The sequence below is a fragment of the Tachyglossus aculeatus genome, chromosome 17 (assembly GCF_015852505.1).
Source record: "Tachyglossus aculeatus isolate mTacAcu1 chromosome 17, mTacAcu1.pri, whole genome shotgun sequence".
In the NCBI taxonomy this organism is placed as follows: domain Eukaryota; kingdom Metazoa; phylum Chordata; class Mammalia; order Monotremata; family Tachyglossidae; genus Tachyglossus; species Tachyglossus aculeatus.
In genome coordinates this window covers 22,722,154-22,747,706 of record NC_052082.1, presented here as the reverse complement: position 1 = coordinate 22,747,706, position 25,553 = coordinate 22,722,154, and the positions used below count along the sequence as shown (strand labels likewise).

The 25,553-nt window shown below is 47.3% G+C and overlaps 1 protein-coding gene across 1 annotated transcript in view; it reads left to right on the top strand.

The window, feature by feature from the left end:
- The first annotated feature begins 1,520 nt into the window (after positions 1–1,520).
- Positions 1,521–25,553, top strand: part of RAP2A (RAP2A, member of RAS oncogene family) — a 36,737-nt gene continuing 12,704 nt past the window's right edge. The window contains exon 1 of the mRNA XM_038759126.1: positions 1,521–1,910. Within this exon, the coding sequence (XP_038615054.1) occupies positions 1,597–1,910 (314 nt within the window). The 5' untranslated portion in view covers positions 1,521–1,596. The remainder of the gene's footprint in view (positions 1,911–25,553) is intronic.

Here is a 25,553-nt window from a genome sequence, read left to right as displayed (position 1 = left end):
GTGCTCTGCACACAGTAAGCGCTCAATAAATACGATTGAATGAATGAATGGCACGCGCTGCCGGCGGCACTGCCGCGCTTGGGCAGTACATGTTGGCAACATATAGAGACGGTCCCTATCAATCAATCAATCAATCGTATTTATTGAGCGCTTACTATGTGCTGAGCACTGTACTAAGCGCTTGGGAAGTACAAATTGGCAACACATAGAGACAGTCCCTACCCTACAGTGGGCTCACAGTCTAAAAGGGGGAGACAGAGAACAGAACCAAACATACCAACAAAATAAAATAAGTAGGATAGAAATGTACAAGTAAAATAAATAAATAAATAGAGTAATAAATATGTACAACCATATATCCATATATACAGGTGCTGTGGGGAAGGGAAGGAGGTAAGACGGGGGGATGGAGAGGGGGACGAGGGGGAGAGAAAAGAAGGGGCTCAGTCTGGGAAGGCCTCCTGGAGGAGGTGAGCTCTCAGCAGGGCCTTGAAGGGAGGAAGAGAGCTAGCTTGGCGGATGGGCAGAGGGACTAGGGGCATTCCAGGCCCGGGGGAGCCCAGCAGTGGGCTCACAGTCTAGAAGGGGGAGACCCTTGTAACCCCCTGGTGCTTAGAACAGTGCTTGGCACGTAGTAAGCGCTTAACAAATGCCAGACTGTGAGCCCACTGTTGGGTAGGGACTGTCTCTATATGTTGCCAACTTGTACTTGCCGAGCGCTTAGTACAGTGCTCTGCACACAGTAAGTGCTCAATAAATACGATTGGTCATTATTACTAGAGCGGGGCGGGGCCGAACGCACGCGCGGGCGGTGACACTGCGGGGCGGGGGCGCGCACGCACGCGCGGCCGGGGGCACTGCGGGGCGGGGGCGCGCACGCACGGCAGGGGGACACTGCGGGGCGGGGCCGAGCGCACGCGCGGACGGCGACACTGCGGGGCGGGGACGAGCACGCACGCGCGGCCGGGGACACCGCGGGGCGGGGGTGCGCGCGCACGGCAGGGAGAACTGCGGGCGGGGCGGGAACGCACGCGCGGGCGGCGGCAGTGCGGGGCGGGGACGCGCACGCACAAGCGGCCGGGGGACACTTTGGGGCGGGGGCGCGCACGCGCGGCTGTGGGCACTGCGGGGCGGGGGGTGCGCACCCACGCGCGGCTGTGGGCACTGCGGGGCGGGGACGCGCACGCACAAGCGGCCGGGGGACACTTTGGGGCGGGGGCGCGCACGCACGGCAGGGGGAACTGCGGGGCGGGGCGCGCACGCCCGCGCGGGCGGCGGCACTGCGGGGCGGGTCCATTGCGGGGCGGGGGCGCGCACGCACGCGCGGCCCGGGGACACTGCGGGGCGGGGGCGCGCACGCACGGCAGGGGGCACTGCGGGGCGGGGGCGCGCACGCCGGCGCGGCCGGGGGCCCTGCGGGGCGGGGACGCGCACGCCCGCGCGGGCGGGAGGGCGGCGGCACTGCGGGTCGGGGGCGCGCCGGCGGGCGCGCGGCGCTCGTGCCCGCGTCCGAGGCGGGTCCCGGCGGGTCCCGGCGGGTCCGGCGGTCCGGCGGCGGCGGCGGCGAGTCTATGTCGGGGCGGGCGTGGGACGACGATGCGCGAGTACAAAGTGGTGGTGCTGGGGTCGGGCGGCGTGGGCAAGTCGGCCCTGACCGTCCAGTTCGTCACGGGCACGTTCATCGAGAAGTACGACCCCACCATCGAGGACTTCTACCGCAAGGAGATCGAGGTGGACTCGTCGCCGTCGGTGCTGGAGATCCTGGACACGGCCGGCACCGAGCAGTTCGCCTCCATGCGGGACCTCTACATCAAGAACGGCCAGGGCTTCATCCTCGTCTACAGCCTCGTCAACCAGCAGAGCTTCCAGGACATCAAGCCCATGCGGGACCAGATCATCCGCGTCAAGCGGTGAGGGCGGGGGGGAATCGATCAATCGATCGATCGATCAATCGATCGATCGTATTCATTGAGCGCTTACTATGCGCGGAGCAGCGCTGAGGGAACTGAGGCTCGCAGAATCGCTTACTACGTGCCGAGCACCGTGGGCCTCGCCGGCTTCATCCCCATTTTACAGATGAGGGAACTGAGGCTCATTGAAGTGAGCCTATATCCCTATCCCTGGTGGTCGGGTTGTCCCACGTGGGGCTCGCAGTCTTCATCCCCATTTTACGGATGAGGGAACCGAGGCACAGTCGGGTTGGCCCACGGGGGGCTCGCAGCCTTCATCCCCATTTTACGGATGAGGGGACTGAGGCCCGGAGAATAATAATGATAATGGTGGCGTTTTATTAAGCGCTTACTATGTGCCGAGCACTGTGGGCCTCGCCGGCTTCATCCCCATTTTACAGATGAGGGAACCGAGGCACAGTCGGGTTGGCCCACGGGGGGCTCGCAGTCTTCATCCCCATTTTACAGATGAGGGAACCGAGGCACAGTCGGCTTGGCCCACGGGGGGCTCGCCGCCTTCATCCCCATTTTACGGATGAGGGGACTGAGGCACAGAGAATAATAATGATAATAGTGGCATTTTAGTAAGCGCTTACTGTGTGCCGAGCACCGTGGGCCTCGCCGTCTTCATCCCCATTTTACAGATGAGGGAACTGAGGCTCATTGAAGTGAGCCTATATCCCTATCCCTGGTGATCGGGTTGTCCCACGTGGGGCTCGCAGTCTTCATCCCCATTTTACGGATGAGGGAACCGAGGCACAGTCGGCTTGGCCCACGGGGGGCTCGCCGCCTTCATCCCCATTTTACGGATGAGGGGACTGAGGCCCGGAGAATAATAATGATAATGGTGGCGTTTTATTAAGCGCTTACTATGTGCCGAACACTGTGGGCCTCGCCGGCTTCATCCCCATTTTACAGATGAGGGAACCGAGGCACAGTCGGGTTGGCCCACGGGGGTTCGCAGTCTTCATCCCCATTTTACAGATGAGGGAACTGAGGCACAGTCGGGTTGGCCCACGGGGGGCTCGCCGCCTTCATCCCCATTTTACGGATGAGGGGACTGAGGCCCGGAGAGTAATAATGATAGTAGTGGCATTTTAGTAAGCGCTCACTATGTGCCGAGCACCGTGGGGCTCGCCGTCTTCATCCCCATTTTACAGATGAGGGAACCGAGGCACAGTCGGGTTGGCCCACGGGGGGCTCGCCGCCTTCATCCCCATTTTACGGATGAGGGAACCGAGGCACAGTCGGGTTGGCCCACGGGGGGCTCGCCGCCTTCATCCCCATTTTACGGATGAGGGGACTGAGGCCCGGAGAATAATAATGATAATGGTGGCGTTTTATTAAGCGCTTTCTATGTGTCGAGCACCGTGGGCCTCGCCGGCTTCATCCCCATTTTACAGATGAGGGAACTGAGGCACAGTCGGGTTGGCCCACGGGGGGCTCGCAGTCTTCATCCCCATTTTACAGATGAGGGAACCGAGGCACAGTCGGCTTGGCCCACGGGGGGCTCGCCGCCTTCATCCCCATTTTACGGATGAGGGAACTGAGGCTCGGAGAGTAATAATGATAATAGTGGCATTTTAGTGAGCGCTTACTGTGTGCCGAGCACCGTGGGCCTCGCCGGCTTCATCCCCATTTTACAGATGAGGGAACTGAGGCTCAGAGAAGTGAGCCTATATCCCTATCCCTATACAAGGTGATCGGGTTGTCCCACGTGGGGCTCGCAGTCTTCATCCCCATTTTACGGATGAGGGAACCGAGGCACAGTCGGCTTGGCCCACGGGGGGCTCGCCGCCTTCATCCCCATTTTACGGATGAGGGGACTGAGGCCCGGAGAGTAATAATGATAATAGTGGCATTTTAGTAAGCGCTTACTATGTGCCGAGCACCGTGGGGCGCGCAGTCTTCATCCCCATTTTACGGATGAGGGGACTGAGGCACAGAGAATAATAATGATAATAGTGGCATTTTAGTAAGCGCTTACTATGTGCCGAGCACCGTGGGGCTCGCCGTCTTCATCCCCATTTTACGGATGAGAAAAGTGAGGCTCGGAGAATACTAGTGATAATAGTGGCATTTTAGTAAGCGCTTACTATGTGCCGAGCACCGTGGGGCTCGCAGTCTTCATCCCCATTTTACAGGTAATAATAATAATAATAATGGCATTTATTAGATGAGGGAACTGAGGCTCAGAGAATAATAATAATAGTGGCATTTTGTTAAGCGCTTACTATGTGCCAAGCACTGTGGGGCTCTCAGTCTTCATCCCCATTTTATGGATGAGGGAAGTGAGGCTCGGAGAATAATAATAATAATGATAGTGGCATTTTATTAAGCGCTTACTACGTGCCGAGCACTGTGCTGAGCGCCGGGGGAGGGATCCAAGGTGATCGGGTTGTCTCTCGTGGGGCTCGCAGTCTTCATCCCCATTTTACGGGTGAGGGAACTGAGGCTCAGAGAAGTGAAGTGACTTGCCCAAGGTCACACAGCAGACAAGTGGTAGAGTCGGGATTAGAACCCATGACCTCTGACCCCCAAGCCTGTGCTCTCACGTCCGCCCCCCCCCCCCAGTCATGTTTCAGGGAGAAAACTCCACTCTGCCGCTTAGAAATCCAACAGTAATAACGGTGGGCTTTGTTAAGCGCTTACTATGTGCCAAGCACTGCGCTGAGCGCCGGGGGAGGGATACAAGGTGATCGGGTTGTCCCACGTGGGGCTCGCAGTCTTCATCCCCATTTTACGGATGAGAAAAGTGAGGCTCGGAGAATAATAACAATAATGGTGGCGTTTTAGTAAGTCCTTACTAATGGATGAGGGAAGTGAGGCTCAGAGAGTAATAGTGATAATAGTGGCATTTTATTAAGCGCTTACTATGTGCCGAGCACTGTGCTGAGCGCCAGGGGAGGGATACAAGGTGATCGGGTTGTCCCACGGTGGGCTCGCAGTCTTCATCCCCATTTTATAGATGAGGGAACTGAGGCTCAGAGAATGATAATGATAATAGTGGCATTTATTAAGCGCTTACTATGTGCCGAGCACTGTGCTGAGCGCCGGGGAAGATATACAAGGTGATCGGGTTGTCCCACGGGGGGCTCGCTGTCTTCATCCCCATTTTATAGATGAGGAAACTGAGGCTTAGAGAATAGTCATAACAATAATAATAATAATGGTATTTATTAAGCGCTTACTGTGTGCCAAGCACTGTGCTAAGCGCCGGGGGGGAGGGATACAAGGTGATCGGGTTGTCCCACGTGGGGCTCACAGTCTTCATCCCCGTTTTGCAGATGAGGGAACAGAGGCTCAGAGAAGTGAAGTGATTTGCCCAAGGTCACACAGCAGACAAGTGGTGGAGCGGGATTGGAACCCATGACCTCTGACTCCCAAGCCTGGGCTCTCATGCCTCCCTCCCTCTCCTCCCCCCCCCCCCCCCCCCCCCCCCCCCCGACAAAGTCACATTTCAGGGAGAAAACTCCACTCCAGGGTTTAGTAATCCAGCATTAATAACGATGGTCTTTGTTAAGCGCTTACTATGCGATGAAGGCGCTTACTATGTGCCAAGCACTGTGCTAAGCGCCTGGGGTGGGGGTGGGGTGGAACAAGGTGATCGGGTTGTCCCACGTGAGGCTCGCAGTCTTCAACCCCATTTTGCAGATGAGGGAACTGAGGCTCAGAGAAATTAAGTGACTTGCCCAAGGTCACGCAGTAGATATCATCATCATCAATCATATTTATTGAGCGCTTACTATGTGCAGAGCACCGTACTAAGCGCTTGGGAAGTACAAATTGGCAACATATAGAGACAGTCCCTACGAAGCCGGGATTAGAACCCAGGACCTTGGCCTCCCCAGCCCGGGCTCTCGCCACTAAGCCACGCTGCTTTCTTCTGCACACAGTAAGCACTCAATAAATACGACTGGTGTGATGAATGGTTGCTGGTTTCCTGCGAATAATCATGATTTTCATCCCGGGTGGGTTTACCTTTTATTACCCTTGCTGCATTCGGCACCCAAACATCATTTTGTTCTGTCTTTTTTTTCATTTTTTTAAAGCATTTTCGAGGAAACTCCTACTGGCCTCGTAATTCCCAAACTGCATATTTAACAGGGTTGCTTTAAAACGGGGAGAGACTCAGTATTCATTGTCGTATTTCTCGAGCGTTCACTGTGTGCAGAGCACTGTACTGAGCGCTTGTGTGTGTATATATATATATATATATATATATATATATGTATATATACACACTATAAGGGCAGTCGGTTTTAGAGTGGCAGCTGTCTAGCTATTTATTAGATTTGTCAGACGGGCACACGTACGACTCTGAAGCGGAGATTTCTTAACCTTCTGGAGTAGTTTTGTCCCGTTGTGTAAAAAAGGCCAATTCAAAAGAAACCATTGTTGGGAAGTTTCCCAAAGTGACACAAGCGCCAGGAAATTCTGGGCTTTTTTAAATTTTTCCAAATAGAATATTATGCTACATAATTCTTTTGCTTTGTGTCTCTAAAGGGTCACTAAGTTTTCATTGTTTTTTATTTTTCTGCCGCTCTGGCCACAAAAGACTATTTATTCATCACTTTCAGAAATGGAAAGTTAATTTACCAGAAATAATCCTGATATTGTAAAGGTTTATCTGCCTCCATCCGTGCTCCCAATTTGGGGGGGTTTTCTTATTCTCAGTCAATCAATCAATCAATCGTATTTATTGAGCGCTTACTGTGTGCAGAGCACTGTACTAAGCGCTTGGGAAGTACAAGTTGGCAACATATAGAGACAGTCCCTACCCAGCAGTGGGCTCACAGTCTAAAAAGGGGAGACAGAGAACAAAACCAAACATACTAACAAAATAAAATAAATGGAATAGATATGTACAAGTAAAATAAATAATGTCATCCCATCAGAGTTAAAACCCAGGCTAGTCAAGCTATGTGTTACCTGCTTTTTAGTGTAAATATCGTGGATTCCGCAACTTGAGTCGCTGATGATTTTGTTGGGTGAGGCGGTCTAGAGTGTAGCTTACACCTTAAGTTGTGCGGGTTGATTTGTCGTCCAGGTCTACCTCTCCTCTTATTGGGGCACACTGCTTGCACCCTACATTCATAGGTGCCAGTTTTGAATTTTGAGAGTAGGGGGTTGAAAAGGAGAAGTGGCTGAGAGAGAAGGGGCTTGGAAATGACTGGAATTCATGAAAGAAATAATGGGCCAGACACCCCTTTGGGGGTCTTCGCAGCCTCCGAGTTCACTTCAGCCCTACTCAGGACCTCTTAGGCCTTGTGACGGATTTGGGATGAGTGAGACAGAGAGTCCTGCCCGAAGAAGTGGGCAGTGAAAGCGGTGGCTTTACTTCCCCACAGTTGGAAATTCACGGAGCAGTTACCTCTCTGCCCCCATGGAGTTGGCATCAATCAATCAATGGTATTTATTGAGCGCTTACTGTGTGCAGAGCACTGTACACACTGTTGGCATGTAGGCTTACCTTGTTTGACAACCGTTCACTTTTGAGTGGTATTCTGAATCTGTCCTAAATAAAGCTAACTCTGCCTGGCTCTCCAGCTTTGAATGGGCAAGCACCAACTGTGCCGTAGAATTTCACACATTCAATAGGCCCTCGGATATTAATCGATCTTAATGTTCACCGATGGTGATCGTTTGTTAATTGCAACAGGGAGAGGATGAAAGTGGAGGCCATTTTTTTGAGGGAACCACTTTAGTGTCCCTGAACCGGGATTAGAGGGAGGAGTTGAATTTCCAAATTTAAAAAGGTATACAAGTACCCTATCCCATGCCTATGACATTTCGAACCCACTCCCCTTTCCATCCCTTTCTACTGTGGCAAACTGGAAGCTATTTTAATTTTTGCGCTCCTTTACTAGTTGCTTGTATGGTGTCCTCTGTTGAAATTTGAATGAACCCAAGGCTCGGTGACACTTCTTGGTACCAGGAAGCAGTAAAGGCTGGCTGTAGAAGTTGCAGTTTAGTTTCATCGTTTGGTTTCGTTTGGTTTGCTCGTTGCTCTGGAGTACTTCCACAGGTCGAGGAGACTAACCCTCCAGGCTTCTTCGTTCAGTCGTATTTATTGAGTGCTTACTGTGTGCAGAGCACTGTACTAAGCACTTGGGAAGTACAAGTTGGCAACATATAGAGACGGTCCCTACCCAACAGCGGGCTCACTAGTCGGCCAGTAGTGTGAGGACTGAGTCTCTTTAGACTTGCATTTTTGAGAACTTGTTGTCCTGATACATTGAATCGGCTTGGGATTTGAATCTTGTGGACTTCTATAGTTGTGGAAATGGTTTCTTGGTCTTGAACCCTTCAACAAGAATGCTGTAGGTTAGATGGTCTCTAAAGTGGGTGATATTCCCCAAAGGCTTTCTCCTATTCAGAGTCCCTTCCAAGAGGAACTGCTGAGATGTGTCACACCCAAAGAATTGGAACATTTTGGGGACTGAGGTTGTCTCCCTAAAAAGAAAAGCCCTTGCCAAATTTAATTAGTCCATTGTAGAATGATAATATTGATAAATCCCTTATGAGAAAATAGACTTGGGGTGGAATTTTACAAATATTGAACGAGATGGAAGCTAAGCAGTTTTTAATTAAACAAGATGACATCTAGGGACACAGGGCCACCTCTTTCCGATTTACTACCTTTCTGGCATTTTTTCTTCCTTTTCTATACCAATTCCTCTCACGGTCTCATTAAGTCCTTCATCAACCTCATCGCCACTTCCCCGCAGTTCATCAGACTTCCTTTTCACTGGATGATTTTGGATTCATTCATTCAGTCGTATTTATTGAGCGCTTACTGTGTGCAGAGCACTGTACTTAGCGCTTGGGAAGTACAAGTCGGCAACATATAGAGACGGTCCCTACTCAACAACGGGCTCACAGTCTAGAAGGGGGAGACAGACAACAAAACAAAACTTGTAGACAGGTGATAACGAGGCAACAAGTGGACTATTGATCTCTTGTGGAATTAGAGGCCTCGAGAAAACGAGTGCCTTGTGCTCAGTACGCCCTGGGGAAGCCGTATGCCGCACTGGAAAGAATCATTCAATCCGTGGTACTTATTGAGCACTTAGTGTGTGTAGAGCACTGCACTAAGCTCTTGGAAGAGTACGATACAACAGGGTTGGTAGACGTCCCCTGCCCACCGGCAGCTAACAGTCTAGAGGCCGAGGCAGATGTTAAATTAGTCACGACGCGTAAGCCTGTAGGTTGGTGTGAGAGGAGCAAAGTGAGCAGGTTGGGCCGTAGTGGGAAATCAGCAAGTGAAGATGGGAGGGGGCAAGCTGATGGACTGCTTTAAAGCCAATAGTGAGGAGAGTTCTTTTTGCTGAGGTGGAGGGGTGGCTACTGGAGGGTCTTGAGTGGGGAAACATGGAATGAACTTCTTTGAGAAAAGTGATCCAGGCCATACTTCACTCTGCTGTCCAGATCATTTTTCTACAAGAACAGTCAGTCCGTGTTTCCCCGCTCCTCAGGAATCTCCGGTGGGCTGCCCGCCCACCTTCTCATCAGACAGAAGCTCCATACCGTCGGTTGCCTGTCCATCTCCTAATTGAACAGAAACTCCATACCGTCGGCTTTAAAGCACTCAATCACCTTGCTCCCTCCTACCTTTCCTACTACAACCCTACTCGCATACTTTGCTCCTCTAATGCCAACCTACTCACTGTATCTCGTCTGTCTCTGCACCAGCCTCTTGCCCCCATCCTGCCTCTGGCCTGCAATGCCCTCCCTTTTCGTGTCCAATAGTCAATACCCTCCCTCCCTTCAAAGCCTTCTTTGAAGGCACCTTTCCTCCAAGAGGCCTTCCCTAAGCCCTCTTTTCATTTTCTACCACTCCTCCCTGCATCACCCTGACTTCCTCCCTTTGTTCATCCTCCACCCCGCAGCATTTATGTGCACATCTGTAATTTATTTCTATTAATGTCTGTCTCCCCTTCAAGACTGGAAGCTCGTTGTGGGCAGCGACTGTGGAATGTATTGTTATATTGTACTTCCCCAAGCGCTTAGTATAGTGCTCTGCACACTTAAGGGCTCAGTCAATACGACTGATGGACTGATTGGAAGACAAAGAGTTGTGGTTTGGGCATGTTAAATCTGAGGTGTCGGTGGGACACCCAGGTGGAGAAGTCCCGAAGGCAAGGGGAAATGCGAGACTTTAGGGAAGGAGAGAGGTCAGGGCTGGAGGTGTAGATTTGGGCTTGAACACAGCATTTGGGAGTCAGAGGTCCAGGAGTCCAATTCTGGGCTTTGCTAGTTGCCTGGTGTGTGATCCTGGGCAAGTCACTTAACTTTTCTGTGCCCCCGCTTCCTCGTATATAAAATGGGGATGCCGTACCAGTTCTCCCTACTACTTAGAATGTGAGACCCATTTGGGACAGAGCCAGGCTTTGACCCGATTACGTTGTGTCTACCCCGGAGCGCAGTACAGTGCTTGGCACCTAGTAAGTGCCTAATGAATACCATTATTATTATTATTGTTACTGCTTTCTTTAAGGCCCACCAACCCAGCTTGGACTTCAGTCCATGGCAACTGGGAGCTAGAAAGGAGGTTTGTGGAGGAAAATGAAAACTTGGGGAGATGAAATAGGTGAAGGGGGGAATATGATCGTTAGCAGCAGGTCTGGTAGGCTGTTTTGCTTCATACTTCAGGTTTTCGGCCTTAAGGCCATGCAGCAGGAACACTGCCTTAGAACCCAGTTATTTTCTGCAGAGCGGCTTTTGGCTTCTCTACAATTTGAGGCTTGAACTTTATGGTATAGAATTGATTGACAGTGAGCAGCCGATGAATTTCCAGAAAACAAGTGAGGTGAACAGACCGAGTGGATTCACGGAGGAAGATAAAGAAATGTTCCTTTGGTGAGATGAAGTAGATCTAATGGGGTAAATACTTGTTTCTTATTTGCTAAGAAGAAATAGTGGGTTTTTAGGTGTGAAAAGTGCGTTTTGTGATGGGTATGTTTCTGGTCACCATTCCATCGAACCTTCTTACCTAATTGGAAGGTGTTGAGTTTCTTGAAAATATGTTTCTGGCCTCCTGTATCAGCCAGAGGCTTTGGGTCAAGAGACCCGTATTAGATCAAATTATGATGCACAAGATCCAGCTTAGTTCAGTAGTCATAAAACTATCAGGTCCCCTTTGTAGGTGCGTTGCTTGGCGTAATCAGTGATTGTGTGCAGCATACTGTACAAAGAGCTGGGAAAGACACGCATCCAGTCAGTTCTGTTGTAATGCCAGAGTTGCTTCTTGAAGAATCTTGCGTTAAAACCAAGATGGAATTTTTCCGCCACATCTTTTCCGATGCCACGTACCTGCATGCAACCCTTTCTCCCTAACACTTAAAACAGTAATGATAATCGTGGTATTTGTTAAGCGCTTAGAATATTCCAAGCATCGTACTAAGTGCTGGGGTAAATGGAGTGTATTCCTACCCCCAGACTACATTTGCCAACTTAGGGCTAGTTTTCTAATGAGAAAGATGTGCATTGTGGGAAGAGTCTTCCCTAATTTTTCAAATGTTTCATCCAAATTGAAAGATGAAAACGCACGTTCTGGCAGAACTGAGGGTAGTTTATTTGCTTTCTTATCTCTATACTTCTCCACCCATAGTAGAATTACCTCTCTCATCATCTTTGAATTTTCACTTATCACCAAAGACTGATATCACTGTGATATACCAATTTTTATTTCACTAGAAACTGAAAGTGAACAATGTGGTATTTAAAATAGCTGATCACATTCATTTGTAGTTGAGAGCTTGTCTTCGCAAACACTGATATATTATGGTTGTAACCTCAGGCTTGAGGACCAAATGAAGGACATTATTTTAAAATTCCTAAAATTAGAACAAAACAGGAAAAAAAATGGGCAGCTTGCTTTTTTTCTGAGGATGGTTGTTGGTCACCAGGGACCACAAAATAAATACTTTAAAATGAGCAAATTATTAATCATTTAGAAACTACTCTGACTATTCATTTCGCAATTTTCTAGAACCGTTTCAGAGGCAGTATGGTGAAATCAGCATTTTAAATCTCTGAAGGTTTGCTGTATTTCGTTAACTAAATAATTAAGCCAGTTAAAAATATATTCCCCTAATCATTCATGACTCAAAACTCAGTATGGTGAATAAGCTATTTTAAATAGATTACATCATGTAAATCAGGAATATTTAAAATACTTGATGTCCTTTCCCATTCAATATCTCACTCAAAGGTATAGGTGCCAACTTTTTCATTTCCAGGTGTGGGGATGAAAAGGGGAAGGAAAATAAGGGAGGTAGATCTTGAGGTGGCTCAGAAAGCTGTAAAGAATTCAGGTCAAAAGGACCCAATATGGGCTGCCTGGGTCTTGTAGAAACCTGGATGTTAGAAGGACCTGGGTTCCCATCCCTGCTCTGCCACTTGTCTGCTGTGTGACTTGGGCAAGTCACTTCACTTCTCTGGGCCTCAGGTACCTCATTTGTAAAATGGGGATTGAGACTGTGAGCACTATCAGGGACGAGGACTATGTCCAACCGATTGTCTTGTATCTACTCCAGGGTCTAGTACAGTGCTTGGCACATAGTAAGTGCTTAACAAACCAAACCAACCAACAAACAAACAAACAAAAAAGACCTGGGGTGATGGAGGCTAGCAACCCAACCCCAAAACTGGGCACCATATCCCCCCATGGAGCTGGCACAGGGGCTCAAAAGTAAAAGTTGATTACTGCGCAATTGAGAGCTCACCTCCTCCAGGAGGCCTTCCCAGACTGAGCCTCCTCCTTCCTCTGTCCCTCCTCCCCTTCCCCATCCCCCCCGCGTTACCTCCTTCCCCTCCCCACAGCACCTGTATATATGTATATATGTTTGTACGTATTTATTACTCTATTTATTGATTTTATTTGTACATATTTATTCTATTCATTTTATTTTGTTAATATGTTTTGTTTTGTTCTCTGTCTCCCCCTTCTAGACTGTGAGCCTGCTGTTGGGTAGGGACCGTCTATGTATGTTGCCAACTTGTACTTCCCAAGTGCTCAGTACAGTGCTCTGCACACAGTAAGCACTAAATAAATACGATTGAATGAATGAATGAATGAATTCTCTAATCAGAGTTTTAAATTTCCTCAGTGTACCTGTTGTTTGGGGTTTTGGTGGGAAAAGAGGGTAGCATCCGTCCTTATTGACACGCAGGCCCATTGCCCTTCAGATATTTAACTCCCTCCTCAAGCCCTCTGTCCTTCCGCCTATCCGATCTCCTGTCCCTAATGACCTGGCTACTTTATTGAGAAAATTGAAACTGTCAGGTGTGATCTCCCTAAATTCTCCCATGCTCCCCCCTGCCAAGTCCCTTCCTCTTTCCCCTTTTTCAACTCTTCCATCTTTCCCAGCAGTATCTCAAAAGATCACCTTCCTTCTCTCAAAATCTACTCCCTCCACTTGTGCATCCGACCCCATCCCTGTGACCCTTATCCAAGCACTTCCCCCTCCCTGACTGCCCTCTTCAACTGTTTGCTCTCCAATGGTTTCTTTCCCACTGCTTTCAAACATGCTGGTATCTCCTGTCCTTAAAAAAAAAAAGCCTCCCTTGACTCCCTCCAGTTATTGCCCCATCTCCCCCCACCTTTCCTCTCCAAATGGCTTGAGCGGATTGTCTAGACCTGCTGTCTCAAGTTCCTCTCCTCCAGTTCTCTCCTCGACCCTGTCCAGTCTGGCTTTGGACCCCTTCACATAAACCATCCTCTTAAACATCACAAATGATCTCTTCCTTGCCAGATCCAACAGCCTCCAGTCCATGCTTCTAGAACTCTGAGCTGCCTTTGACACTGTCGACCGCCCCCTTCTCTTGGAAACATTATCCAACTTCAGTTTCACCAACGCTTTCTTCTCCTGGTTCTCCCGTCTCTCTGGCCGGTCATTCTCAGTCTCTTTTTCGGGCTCCTCCGCTGCCTTTTACACCCTAACTGTGGGTTCCCGTCAAGGTTTAACTCTGGGTCTCCTTCTATTCTCCATTTACACCCACTACGTTGGAGAATTTATTTGCTTCCGTGACTTCAACTACTACCTTTATGTGGATGATTCTCAGATCTCCATCTCCAGCCCTGATCTCTCTCCCTCTCTGCAGTCTCACATTTCCTCCTGCCTTCAAGGCATCTCTAACTGGATGCCCCGCTGTCACCTCAAACTTAACATGTCCAAAAGAGAGCTCCTAATCTTCCCACCCAAACTCTGTCCTCCCTGACTTCCCCATAACTGTGGACAGCACCACCAGCCTTCCTGTCTCACAAGCCTGTAAACCGTGGCATTTTCTTTGACTCATCCCTTTCATTCAGCCCACAGTTACTCATCTATCACAGTCTGTCACGAAATCTTGTCGGTTCAACATTTGCAACATCACTAAAAAATCCCCTATTTTTCGCCATCCAAACTGCTACCCTGTTAATCCAAGCATTTATCCTATCCCACCTTGATTGCTGTATCGGCGCCTCCCTGCCTCCTGTCTTTCCCCACTCCAGTCCATACTTCATTCTGCTGCCTGGATGGTTTTTCTACAGTAACATTCAGTGGGTGTTGCCCTACTCCTCAAGAACCTCCTGTGGTAGCCCATCCACCTCCACATCAAACAGAACTCCTCAAAATTGGCTGCAAAGCACTCGGCCACCTTGCCCTCTCCTACCTCACCTCGCTGCTTTCCTATTACAACCCAGCCTGCACATTTCACTCCTCCACTGCCAACCTAATCACTGTGCCTTGATCTCCTTTCCGCCAACCTCTTGCCCACATGTGGCCTCTGGCCTGGAGGCTCTTCATATCCAACAGACAATTACTCTCTCTACGTTCAAGGGCTGATTTTTGGCAAGTTTCCTTCTTGAAGAAACCCTCATTTCTTTTTCTTACACTCCCTTCTGTGTAGCCCTGATTTGCTCCCTTTGTTCATTCCTCCTGCTACCCCTCAGCCCCACATCACTTATGTAGATATCCATCATATTAATGTCTACCTCCCCCTCTAGAATGTAAGCTCACTGTGGGCAAGGAAATGTGTCTATTATATTGTTATATTGTACTCTCCCGAGCACTTAGTACAGCGATTTAAAACGATGCACTTAGAGAATTAGGTTCCTTGAGGCATCAGCAATACATAATAGTTGCCATTTGAACCTGGTTGGTAGTCTAAGGGAAGGTGCCCCAGCTTACCCCAAATTTCATGGCCATGGGGTTATCTACCCCTGCTACTTATCGATACAGTTCCATACTTGGAGTGTTGGAGAGAGCGTTTAGACTGTGAGCCCACTGTTGGGTAGGGACTGTCTCTATATGTTGCCAACTTGTACTTCCCAAGTGCTTAGTACAGTGCTCTGCACACAGTAAGCGCTCAATAAATACGATTGATTGATTGAGAGAGGGGTTCCTGTTCCAGGTCCCTTCTGGTGATTGCACCATCTGTGAAGGAGAGCCAGAAGAGAGTAGGGGAGGATGGAGTATCCCTAGCCCAAATGGTCAGGGACTGAGTCCTCATCCTCACTCTCTGAAATGCCGGATGCTGTCAGTCAGTCACTCAGTCGCATTTATTGAGCGCTTTTGTGTGCAGAGCACTGTACTAAGCTCTTGGGAGACTACAAGGCAACAACAGACACATTCCCTGCCCACAACAGACTGGTCACTGAGGTTACCTAGAGCCTTTATAAGCAAGATAATGCCTTAATAGCAAAGTAGGCTTGTCATTTTAACTCCTGGTCTTAATAACCTACTAATCTTTATCGGTCTTTCTGTTAATCCCTATTAAAAGAATCTGAAGCAGGGTTGTCATTAACATGTTCCCAAAAGGGACATTGCATTTAAGCATTTTTGGGGGGGATATCTTTTTTATTTTCTTTGTATTTCCTTTCCTCTTCACCAGTGTTTCCCTGTATAACACTTATCTTTTTCAAATCAATGCAGCAGCAATTATATTAGAACAAATGTCATTACACTCTCTTCACTAACAGTAAGTGGCTGGTATTAAATTAGCGCCTATTGACGGGTCTGCCTTCGAAGCATTGTGCTCAGGGCTTGGGGGGGAGTGGCACAGAAAGAAGTCCCGTTTTTCTTGCCTTTGAGGAGTTTACAGTCTAATGTATGAGACAGATTACAGTCCTATAAAAATGGTGGGAATAGAAGGAAGACCAAGGATTTGGGGAGGTAATGAATTTCAGGCTGGAGGAACAGTGTGAGGGGAGTTAAGAGATGGGAAAGCCTAGAGAAAGGTACAAAAGAAGGTGTGCTGAGTGGAGAGTGCAAGATGGAAATTATGTAAGAGGGGGAGAACTGGTGGGGTTTCAATTATGAGGTGCTTGTGCTCGATGCAGAAGGGATATTTTAAGAATTGCAGAGAAATGGAATTTGGTAGGAAAATGATGCCTGCCAAGATCATTTATTTTGAAATATGGCTTAGGAAGAAGCACCCTTCTTTGCTGGGAATATTGGAAGCACTTAGAAATAATTTTGAGCCCCTCTCTCTCCCGCTTGCCCCCCCACCCCCCAAGCCCCCTCCCAATAGCTCTCAAAAGGCAGGCAGAAGAATACAGCTAATCAAGAAAGCAGGAAGGGTTCAATTTAGATATAAGATTAAAACATTGTGATTGAAAAGGTGGTTTAACACTAGATTTCCAATGGAAATTTGGGAAGCAAGTTGTCCGCAGATGAAGACATCTGGCCGTTGCTTCAGAATAGGAAGTGGCTGGTTTGATGACAGGGACTAGAGTTGTTGACCTCTAGGGGTCCTTTATTCACCCAGTAAACCTTTCGGAGACAAATGTAAACATTTTCCCATAAAAATGTCCAGAACTGTGCTTCTTTGTTCTTCAGTAGGTACCCTTTCTCTTCAAACCCAATGTTACTTTAGAGATAAAATTTAATATGTCCAATGAATTGCGAAGCATCATGCAGCTTATATCGCATCAAATCAGAAGTACCCAAAGTATCTTAAATTGTGTGCTATAGCAGTGTTATCTGTTCATGCCTAGCTGAGCAAACAAAGTGGACTCAGGTCAGGGGTCTCTCACCACATTCACTGAAGAAAGATGAATCAGAAAGGAGGCAGAGTTTACAGAGGAGAGCTGTGAATGAAGCAGAGGTTGGAATAGTGAAGGTGGCCTCTTGTGACAGAAGAGGGACTAGATATAGGCATCAGGCAAAAACTCCTCACTCGGCTTCAAGGCTGTCCATCACCTCGCCCCCTCCTACCTCACCTCGCTTCTTTCCTTCTCCAGCCCAGCCCGCACCCTCCGCTCCTCCTCCTCACTGTGCCTCGTTCTCGCCTGTCCCGCCGTCAAACCCCAGTCCACGTCCTCCCCCTAGCCTGGAATGTCCTCCCTCCACACATCCACCAAGCTAGCTCTCTTCCTCCCTTCAAAGCCCTACTGAGAGCTCACCTCCTCCAGGAGGCCTTCCCAAACTGAGCACCCTCCTTCCTCTCCCCCTCCTCCCCCTTCCCATACTCCTCGCCCTACCTCCTTCCCCTCCCCACGGCACCTGTATATATGTTTGTACAGAGGAGAAGCAGCGTGGCTCAATGGAAAGAGAGTGGGCTTTGGAGTCAGAGGTCATGGGTTCAAATCCCGGCTTCGCCAATTGTCAGCTGGGTGACTTTGGGCAAGTCACTTCACTTCTCTGGGCGTCAGTGACCTCATCTGTAAAATGGGGATTAAGACTGTGAGACCCCCATGGGACAACCTGATCACTGTGTAACCTCCCCAGTGCTTAGAAAAGTGCTTTGCACATAGTAAGCACTTAATAAATGGCATTATTATTATTTATTACTCTATTTTACTTGTACATATTTACTATTCCATTTATTTTATTTTGTTAATATGTGTTGTTTTGTTGTCTGTCTCCCCCTTCTAGACTATGAGCCCGCTATTGGGTTGGGGCCGACTCAATATGTTACCAACTTGTAATCAATCAATCAATCAATCATATTTATTGAGCGCTTACTGTTTGCAGAGCACTGTACTAAGTGCTTGGGAAGTACAAGTTGGCAACATATAGAGACAGTCCCTACCCAACAGTGGGCTCAGTCTAAGAGGGGGAGACAGAGAACAAAACCAAGCATACTAACAAAATAAAATCAATAGAATAGATATGTACAAGTAAAATAAATAGAGTAATAAATATGTGCAAACATATATACTTCCCAAGCGCTTAGTACAGTGCTCTGCACACAATAAGTGCTCAATAAATACAATTGAATGAATGAATGAATGAATATACTGAGTGATAAAATAGGTGGTTACGAGGCTTGAAGCATGATTGGGAATTTTGAGTATGAGAGACCACCCGAGTTGTTTTCTAGACTATAGACTAGACGCTTGTTGTAGACAGGTAATGTATCTCTAACACTGTTGTAGCTTACTCTCCCAAGCAGTTAAAACAGTGTTCTGCACACAGTAAGCACTCAGTAAATACCACTGGTGATGCGGATACATTCTTGTGTTGTGCGGCAGAAAGATCTGTAGTCAAACTGCAGTCCATGTACAGATTTTCCTTTGATGCATTAATGCGGTCACCATTTTCAGTGTTTCCAATTTTTGCCTCCTTGAATGCTGATCTTCTCATGCAAGGGTGGTATTTTCAAACTTCCTGGGCAAGGTTTGAAGTTCTTGGAAGAATACAGTAGAAGTCTTAAAGACTTTCAAATTCACGTGGAGGTGGAGGTTTGTGTTTTACCAGACACTGTACTAAGCGCTGGGTTAGATACAAGCTAATCATATTGGACACAGTCAGTGTCCCACATGGGGTTCACAGTCTTAATCCCCATTTTGCAGATGAGGTAATGGAAGCCCGGAGGAGTGAAGTGGCTTGCCCAGGGTGACACAGCAGACAACTGGCAGAGCCGGGATTACAGTTTGGGTCTTCTGACTCCTAGGCTCGTGCTCTTTCCACTAGGCCATGCTGCTTCTCACACTTTGTTGCCACAATCTGTCTTGTAACCCTGCCAAAAGTCTTTCTGGTTTTTTGATTGTGTGCCCTCTAGACTATAAGATTGTTGTGGGCAGTATGAGAGTGATGTACTCTCCCAAGTGCTCATTATGGTGTTCTGTACACAGTAAGTGCTCAGTAAATACAATTAATTGATTCTGTTCCCTCATCATTGGGTGTGTATAAGGCTATTGTAGAGTCCAACCTCCCAAGCGGCTGTGGGACCTGGACCTCTTTTAGAAGACACATCCTGTGCTAGAGGAGTTTCACCAGCTCCATCTGTGGATAATGCTCAGTGTCAAGTGGCAGTATGAGATTGCCAACAATAGGGTCCAGGGGCTCAACCATGTCCCCAGCATTGAAGTATTGCTCACACCCCCAGGTCCACCAGGTGGGACATGAGAGAAAAATGGATGGCCACAGGATAATGCAGCACCTATATGGTAAAGTGAGAGGGAGCATACGGGAGGTGAGAGAGCAGAGTAAACTGTGTAAACATAGTGTGAAGCAGAAAGTCAAAAATTGTGTTATTAACAGTGGGCTAGTGTCAGACTCCTGGAGCAGACTGACCAGTCCAGCTGCAGCAGTTGGGAGAGGTATTGCTCTTTGAGCAAAAGTTTCATTCAGATCTGGATACCAAGAGACAAACTCAAATCAATCAATTTTGTGTTTTGAGAATCTACTGTATGTTTAGCTGCCTAGCACTGTACTTGGCTCTGGGAAAATATAATAGATTTTGGTGCAAAAATAGAGACCCCAAATGTAATAAGCCTGATAGAAGCAGCAAGGGACTACCACTCTTGTAGGCAGTATGTTGGCATGCATTTTTTTCCCCCCTTAGCCATTCTTGCATAGGTGGATAGGTTCTGATCTTGGTAGCATCATCTTCAGAAATGAAGGCACACGGCATTCAGTAAGTACCATTGATTTCCCGATCCAAATGCACAAGCAGAAGCAACATAGCAACATATGTTTGTACATATTTATTACTTTATTTATTTTACTTGTACATATCTATTCTATTTATTTTATTTTGTTAGTATGTTTGGTTTTGTTCTCTGTCTCCCCCTTTTAGACTGTGAGCCCACTGTTGGGTAGGGACTGTTTCTATATGTTGCCAACTTGTACTTCCCAAGCACTTAGTACAGTGCTGTGCACACAGTAAGCGCTCAATAAATACGATTGATGATAATGATGATGAACATAGGAGAAGGGCGCTATTGACCAGACCTACTTTTTCATTCAGTAATGGAGAAAGAATGGGGAAGGGCACCTTCAACTAAAACTGTACTCCTGAAGAATAGCCTAAGAATCAGAGTGAACTTCTTAGTGTTTGTGTAACAGTTGCAGTTGATTCTGTCAAATGCTTTTATAAGAGCTTTGAAAACGATATAGAAGGTCGTAGTGTTGCCCCCTGCACTTGTCTGAATGTGTTGGGCTGTATTTTAGTTTGAGTCCAAATTGAGAATCAAGAAAGACACGATTAATTCTATTCATCAATTATCTGTCCAGAGGGAGTCTAGCTAGACTCTTGCTGGCAGGGGAGAGTAGTGAGATACCTGGGTAGTTTCCACCATCCTATTTGCTCCCCTTTCTTCTTTAAGATAGTGATAATGGTGACGTTTCCTCAGTGGTGGATAGATACATTCAGAAATAGCCTGTATAGACTTCTAAGCATTACATCTCCTCCTTTTCGTGTAGGTTTCTGCAAGAATCAAAAGTTGGAGTTAAGGCCAAGCCTTGACATTTTGACGGATTTTCTGTGTTTCCAAGGGACTCGGCCTTAGCGGTCGAAGGCAGGGTCAGAAGGTGTTTGTAATCGTTACCACCTCTTTAAAGATTCCTTCTGAGAAAGACAGCAATATCTGTTCTCATCATCCATGCTGTGATGAGTTGGTGTAGTTGGCCTATTCCTGGATTTCTTTATGCTCGGTAACCCACTTGTGATTTGGCATTCTTAACCTGATCTTCAGAGTCCAACCAACGCAGGCAAGCAGGCCTTCTTTTAGTTCTTTTCCAGTGGAAGCGCGATGTTAACAATGTATTATTTCCAAGTAGTTTTCTTGGTGTTCAGAGTCATTTTCATCAAGTCTGTCTTGGTCTTTCATCCTTGCCATACCAATTTTTCTTATGCACTTGGCATGTCCGGACTTGCAGTTGGGGTTTCTCGTTGCAGTATTGTTCCAGAGCCCCTTGTTGGCGTCGTCCTTCATCAGGAGCTTTTTCATGGAACCATTTGGCAGGTTTAGATCGGGGACCAGCAATGTTTGAGTTGTTAATCTACCAAGACCCAGTCCTACAACCTAGATCCATGATAACGTGGCTTGCTTCGTTGTTGCTTCAACTTTTACGTGTCTCATTCCCACCCTGCAGTTTAAATTGCCATTGCCCCCCACCCCAGCCTTCACCCTCTATGGCGGTGGCATGGTCGGATAAACCATTAATGCCTTCGCACCCTCTCCCCCCAGCCCGGGCTTCTTGTTTTAATGGGGCTGGAGCATGACGTGATTGTCACACTGCTCATGGTACAGTGTGATGCCACTGCATCACGTAGGTGCTTCGCAGCAACAGATACTGCTGCCAGTTGGGGAAGGGAGTAGAGAAGAGGGATGAGAGGAGAGACACACGAGGCTGACACTGTCACACTCTTCCCTCTCCTTTGTCCTTCCTTCCTCTCACTCCCTTCTCCCCCCAGGGTTGTGAGTGGGGACTGCCCACCTAGCTGGGCATGGGCGGCAGTGTCACAGCCCCTGCCTCACCACGTAGACTCCCCAAAGGATAGGAAACTCTCACCTCCTCCACCGGGGCTGAGCGAGCCGTCTGGAACCAGTGCGTACTCATCTTTTCCAGCTCGAAGCAGAACAGCATCTCATCCTGCGGCCGGTGATGAGTTTCAGGTCCAGCTACTTGCGTGTGGGGCTTCTGGGGCCCTGTGGTGGGTGTCCAAGACGGGCCCTTGCTCCTGCTCCGGCCTCCATCCTTCCCTCCCGATTTTGCAGAGTTGCCAAGCTCACAAGTGCTTCAGCACGGAGTGGGGCAGGGATTCTTGCTCCAAATGTCATGGGGTAAGTGGTTTGAGTGGCATAGGCCCATCCCATAGGTTCTGAGAGGAAGGGCACCATGTCCTGGAATTGGCGCCTCTCAGCAGAGAGCTCCGGGCAGACTCTCAGTTGCCAACCTGCTCCGTGACATGCAACAAAGAGCCGGGTGGCTTTAAACAACTTTAAAGTAGTTTGCAGTAGCGGTGCCCTGTGCTGTGGGATATTCTGCTTTGGCATTGGGTTCCAAAAAGTCAGATATCACTATAGAAGTTGTCCCGCCATACGTTGCAGACATCTAGTCTGGAGACGGCTTTTTGATGTATTATAACTACATCAAAAAGCAGCCTCCAATGCTCATCAGTAATTATTAAGTATCTGTTGTATGTAGTAAGCATGTAGAAGGCATAATCCCTAGCCTCAAGGAATTTACTGTGTATCTGGGGAGAAAGTGCTTGGGAGACTATAGCAGAGTTAGGGACATGACTCTGCATAAAGTAAAGGCAGGAAAAAGTAATGGAGTTTAAATACCTGTTCTCCCTCCTACTTAGATTGTGATCTCCAAGTGGGACAGGCACTGTGTCCGACCTGATCAAGTTATATCTACCCCAGGGGTTAGAACAGTGCTTGATTACACTGTGTGCTGAACAAATATCTTAATTTCAGTGTTAAAGACACTGAAATAATTTACCGGTCTGCAGGTGGCCAGCAACGTGAATGGCGAGCGGCCACTTTTAAACCTTTGTCTGTCTCTGTGACGTCTTTCTGTTTTCTGGGAATTGGAGAATTGTGCTGATTAAAAGTTGATATTTGACATGCTCACTGAGGTGAAATAGTCAGTTGTTTAACTTGCCCAGATTTGTTTACCTTGCCCAGATATGGTTACCATTTCCATGAGTCTATGTGGAGTTTTTATTTTTCGTCATTGATCTTGGCATTGTTGGATCGTGTGTGAATGATAGTGGCAAAATTCTACTAGAGAGGCAGGTGTAATGTCATCAGTCGCTTGACTGTGGACATATTAGGGAGATCAGAAATGAAGGGCTGTTTGATTGCAAATCCAACTCCTGAGTGAAGTCAGGGAAGATGAGCCCTCTTTATCAAAGTTGTAGCCAACATCTATTTCTGTTAAAGGTCCTCAGCTTTCCCTTTTCTCCTCACAGCAAGAGCTCAATCAATACAATTGATAATTTATCTGGCTAGTAGACGTGTGTTATCTTGTCTATCCTCATGCTATCCTTTGTGAATGACTGTTGTTTTTACAGCATATACTGTGTAGATTTTGCTTGAAGTGATTATTTTTCTTCTACTTGTTATACATGTGTTTATTACAGTACAATTAGATGTTAGGCTGTTCTGTTCATTGTGTTGATTGAGCACCTGTTGTGTGCAGAGAGTACAATAGCAATTAAAGACACAATTGTGTCCCCGTTCCCCCACCCTGGGAGTTTGCAGTCTAGTGAAGGAGGAAGACAGAACCTTCTTGTCAGCTAGGAAAAAGAGAATAGGAAAGTGGGTAAGTGAATAAATAAGTGCTTAAATAGTAAAGAAAATCAATAAGTACTCAAGTGCTAAGGTTAGCAGTACAGAAGTGCCAAGGTGTCCTGTTGAAATCAATGTGACCTGGGAAGAAGAAAATAAAGATGGGATTTCAGGAGGGCTTTGAAGATCAATCAGTCATTGTTTATTGTCTGCAGAGCACTGTACTAAGCACTTATTATTATTTAGTGCCCTAGAGTCATTTCCGATTCAGAGCGACTCCATGGATATACTTTCTCCAGAACTTCCTCTCCTCTGCCATAATCTGCAGCCTTTCTAATGGTCTTCTATTATCGTTGTTATGGTCTCTATCCATGTAGCTGCTACTCTCTCTTCCACGTTTTCCCTGGACTTTTCCTAGCATTAGTGTCTTCTCCAGAGAATTAGTCCTCCTGATGAAGTGTCCAAAATATGCTAATCTAAGTTGTCATTTGGACTTCCAAAGACTACTTTGGTATAATTTGCTCCAAAATCTACTTGTTTGTTTTCCGGGCAGTCCATGGTATTCGCAGAAGCCTTCTCCAACACCACATTTTAAAAGGATCTTCATTCTTTGTATTCTGGTTTTTCACTGTCCAGCTTTCATACCCATACATTGTCACTGGAAACACCATAGCGTTGATCATTTGTATTTTTGTGGTAATTGTTACGTCAGCACGTTTCATGACTTTTTCCAGGCTCTTCAAAGCAAGCCTTCTTAACATTAATCTTTAGCGTATTTCTTGGTTGCTAGTTTGTTTATTATTGATTATCGATCCCAGGAGAGAAAAATTGTCAACTATTTCAATCTTCTCTCCATCCACTACGAATGTGTTAAAACTTTCAGTTGTCATGATCTTTGTTTTCTTAGACATTCAAATATAGGCCCATCTTTTTTGCTCTGTTCCTTAACTTTTAATAGCCCTTCAAATCTTCTTTACTAAGCACTTGGAAGAGCACAATATAACAGAGTTGGCAGGGAAGTTCCCTGCCCAAGGTCTGAAGGGGGAGGGAGTTCCAGGCAGTGAGAAGGAACCAATTTTTTTAGGTGTATTTTATCCCAAATGTATAATGAAAATGTGTTTTATGGAAGAGCATTGTAGATGTGCGGGTCTGGTAAAATCCTCTCTTAAACTTACTTAAGATATTGACTGCCAGCATCAATATGAGGCCAAAAGAACCTAAAATATAATCTAGTCCCAATAGTTTTCTTCTCGACTTGACAATTCTTGGACCCTATGATCTTTTAAGAATTATTCACATACAGTAAGCTCTCAAATACCATTGATTGATTATTCAGCCTGCTTGGTTCTGATGTAGCACCTTTCTTTTCTTTCTTTCCTCTGCCATGAGCTGGCAGGGAGCCTATCTACCAACTCTAATAATAATAATTATTATTATGGTATTTGTTAAGCGCTTACTCTGTCCCAAGCACTGTTCTAAGCCCTAGAGTAGATACAAGGTAACCAGGTTGTTCCATGTGGGGCTCACAGACTTAATCCCCATTTTACAGATGAGGTAACTGAGGCACAGAGATGTTAAGTGGCTTGCCCAAGGTCACACAGCAGATAAGTGTGGCGGAGCCAGAATTAAAACCCATGTCTTCTGACTCCCAAGCCTATGCTCTTCCCCCTTCTAGACTGTGAGCCCGCTGTTGGGTAGGGACCCTCTCTATATGTTGCCAACTTGTACTTCCCAAGCGCTTAGTATAGTGCTCTGCACACAGTAAGCGCTCAAATATGATTGAATGAATGAGTTTTTTTCTCCACCTGGGTTACTCTCTTCCTCAATAATTCCCCGTCCAAAACCCCTGAACTTTCTATTGTCCCAGCCTCCTGAAACAGCCTCTGGCAACAGTATCAGGTACCAAGAGCCTCTTTTGGGGCGGATGAAGCATTAGTTTCTTTTAGTCGGGCTGAAGTTTGGGGTCCGGAATTTGCGAATGGCCTCCAGTCTCTGCCTTCCCTTTCTGCCATCAGCCCAGTGACTAGGACCTATCGCCAACCTCAGTAGAAACTCCTGGATCTTATACAAGACAACTCAAATCGTACAGTCTGTTTACAGCAATATAAAGTTTAAACAGAATGTAAGCCCCTGAAGACCTGTCT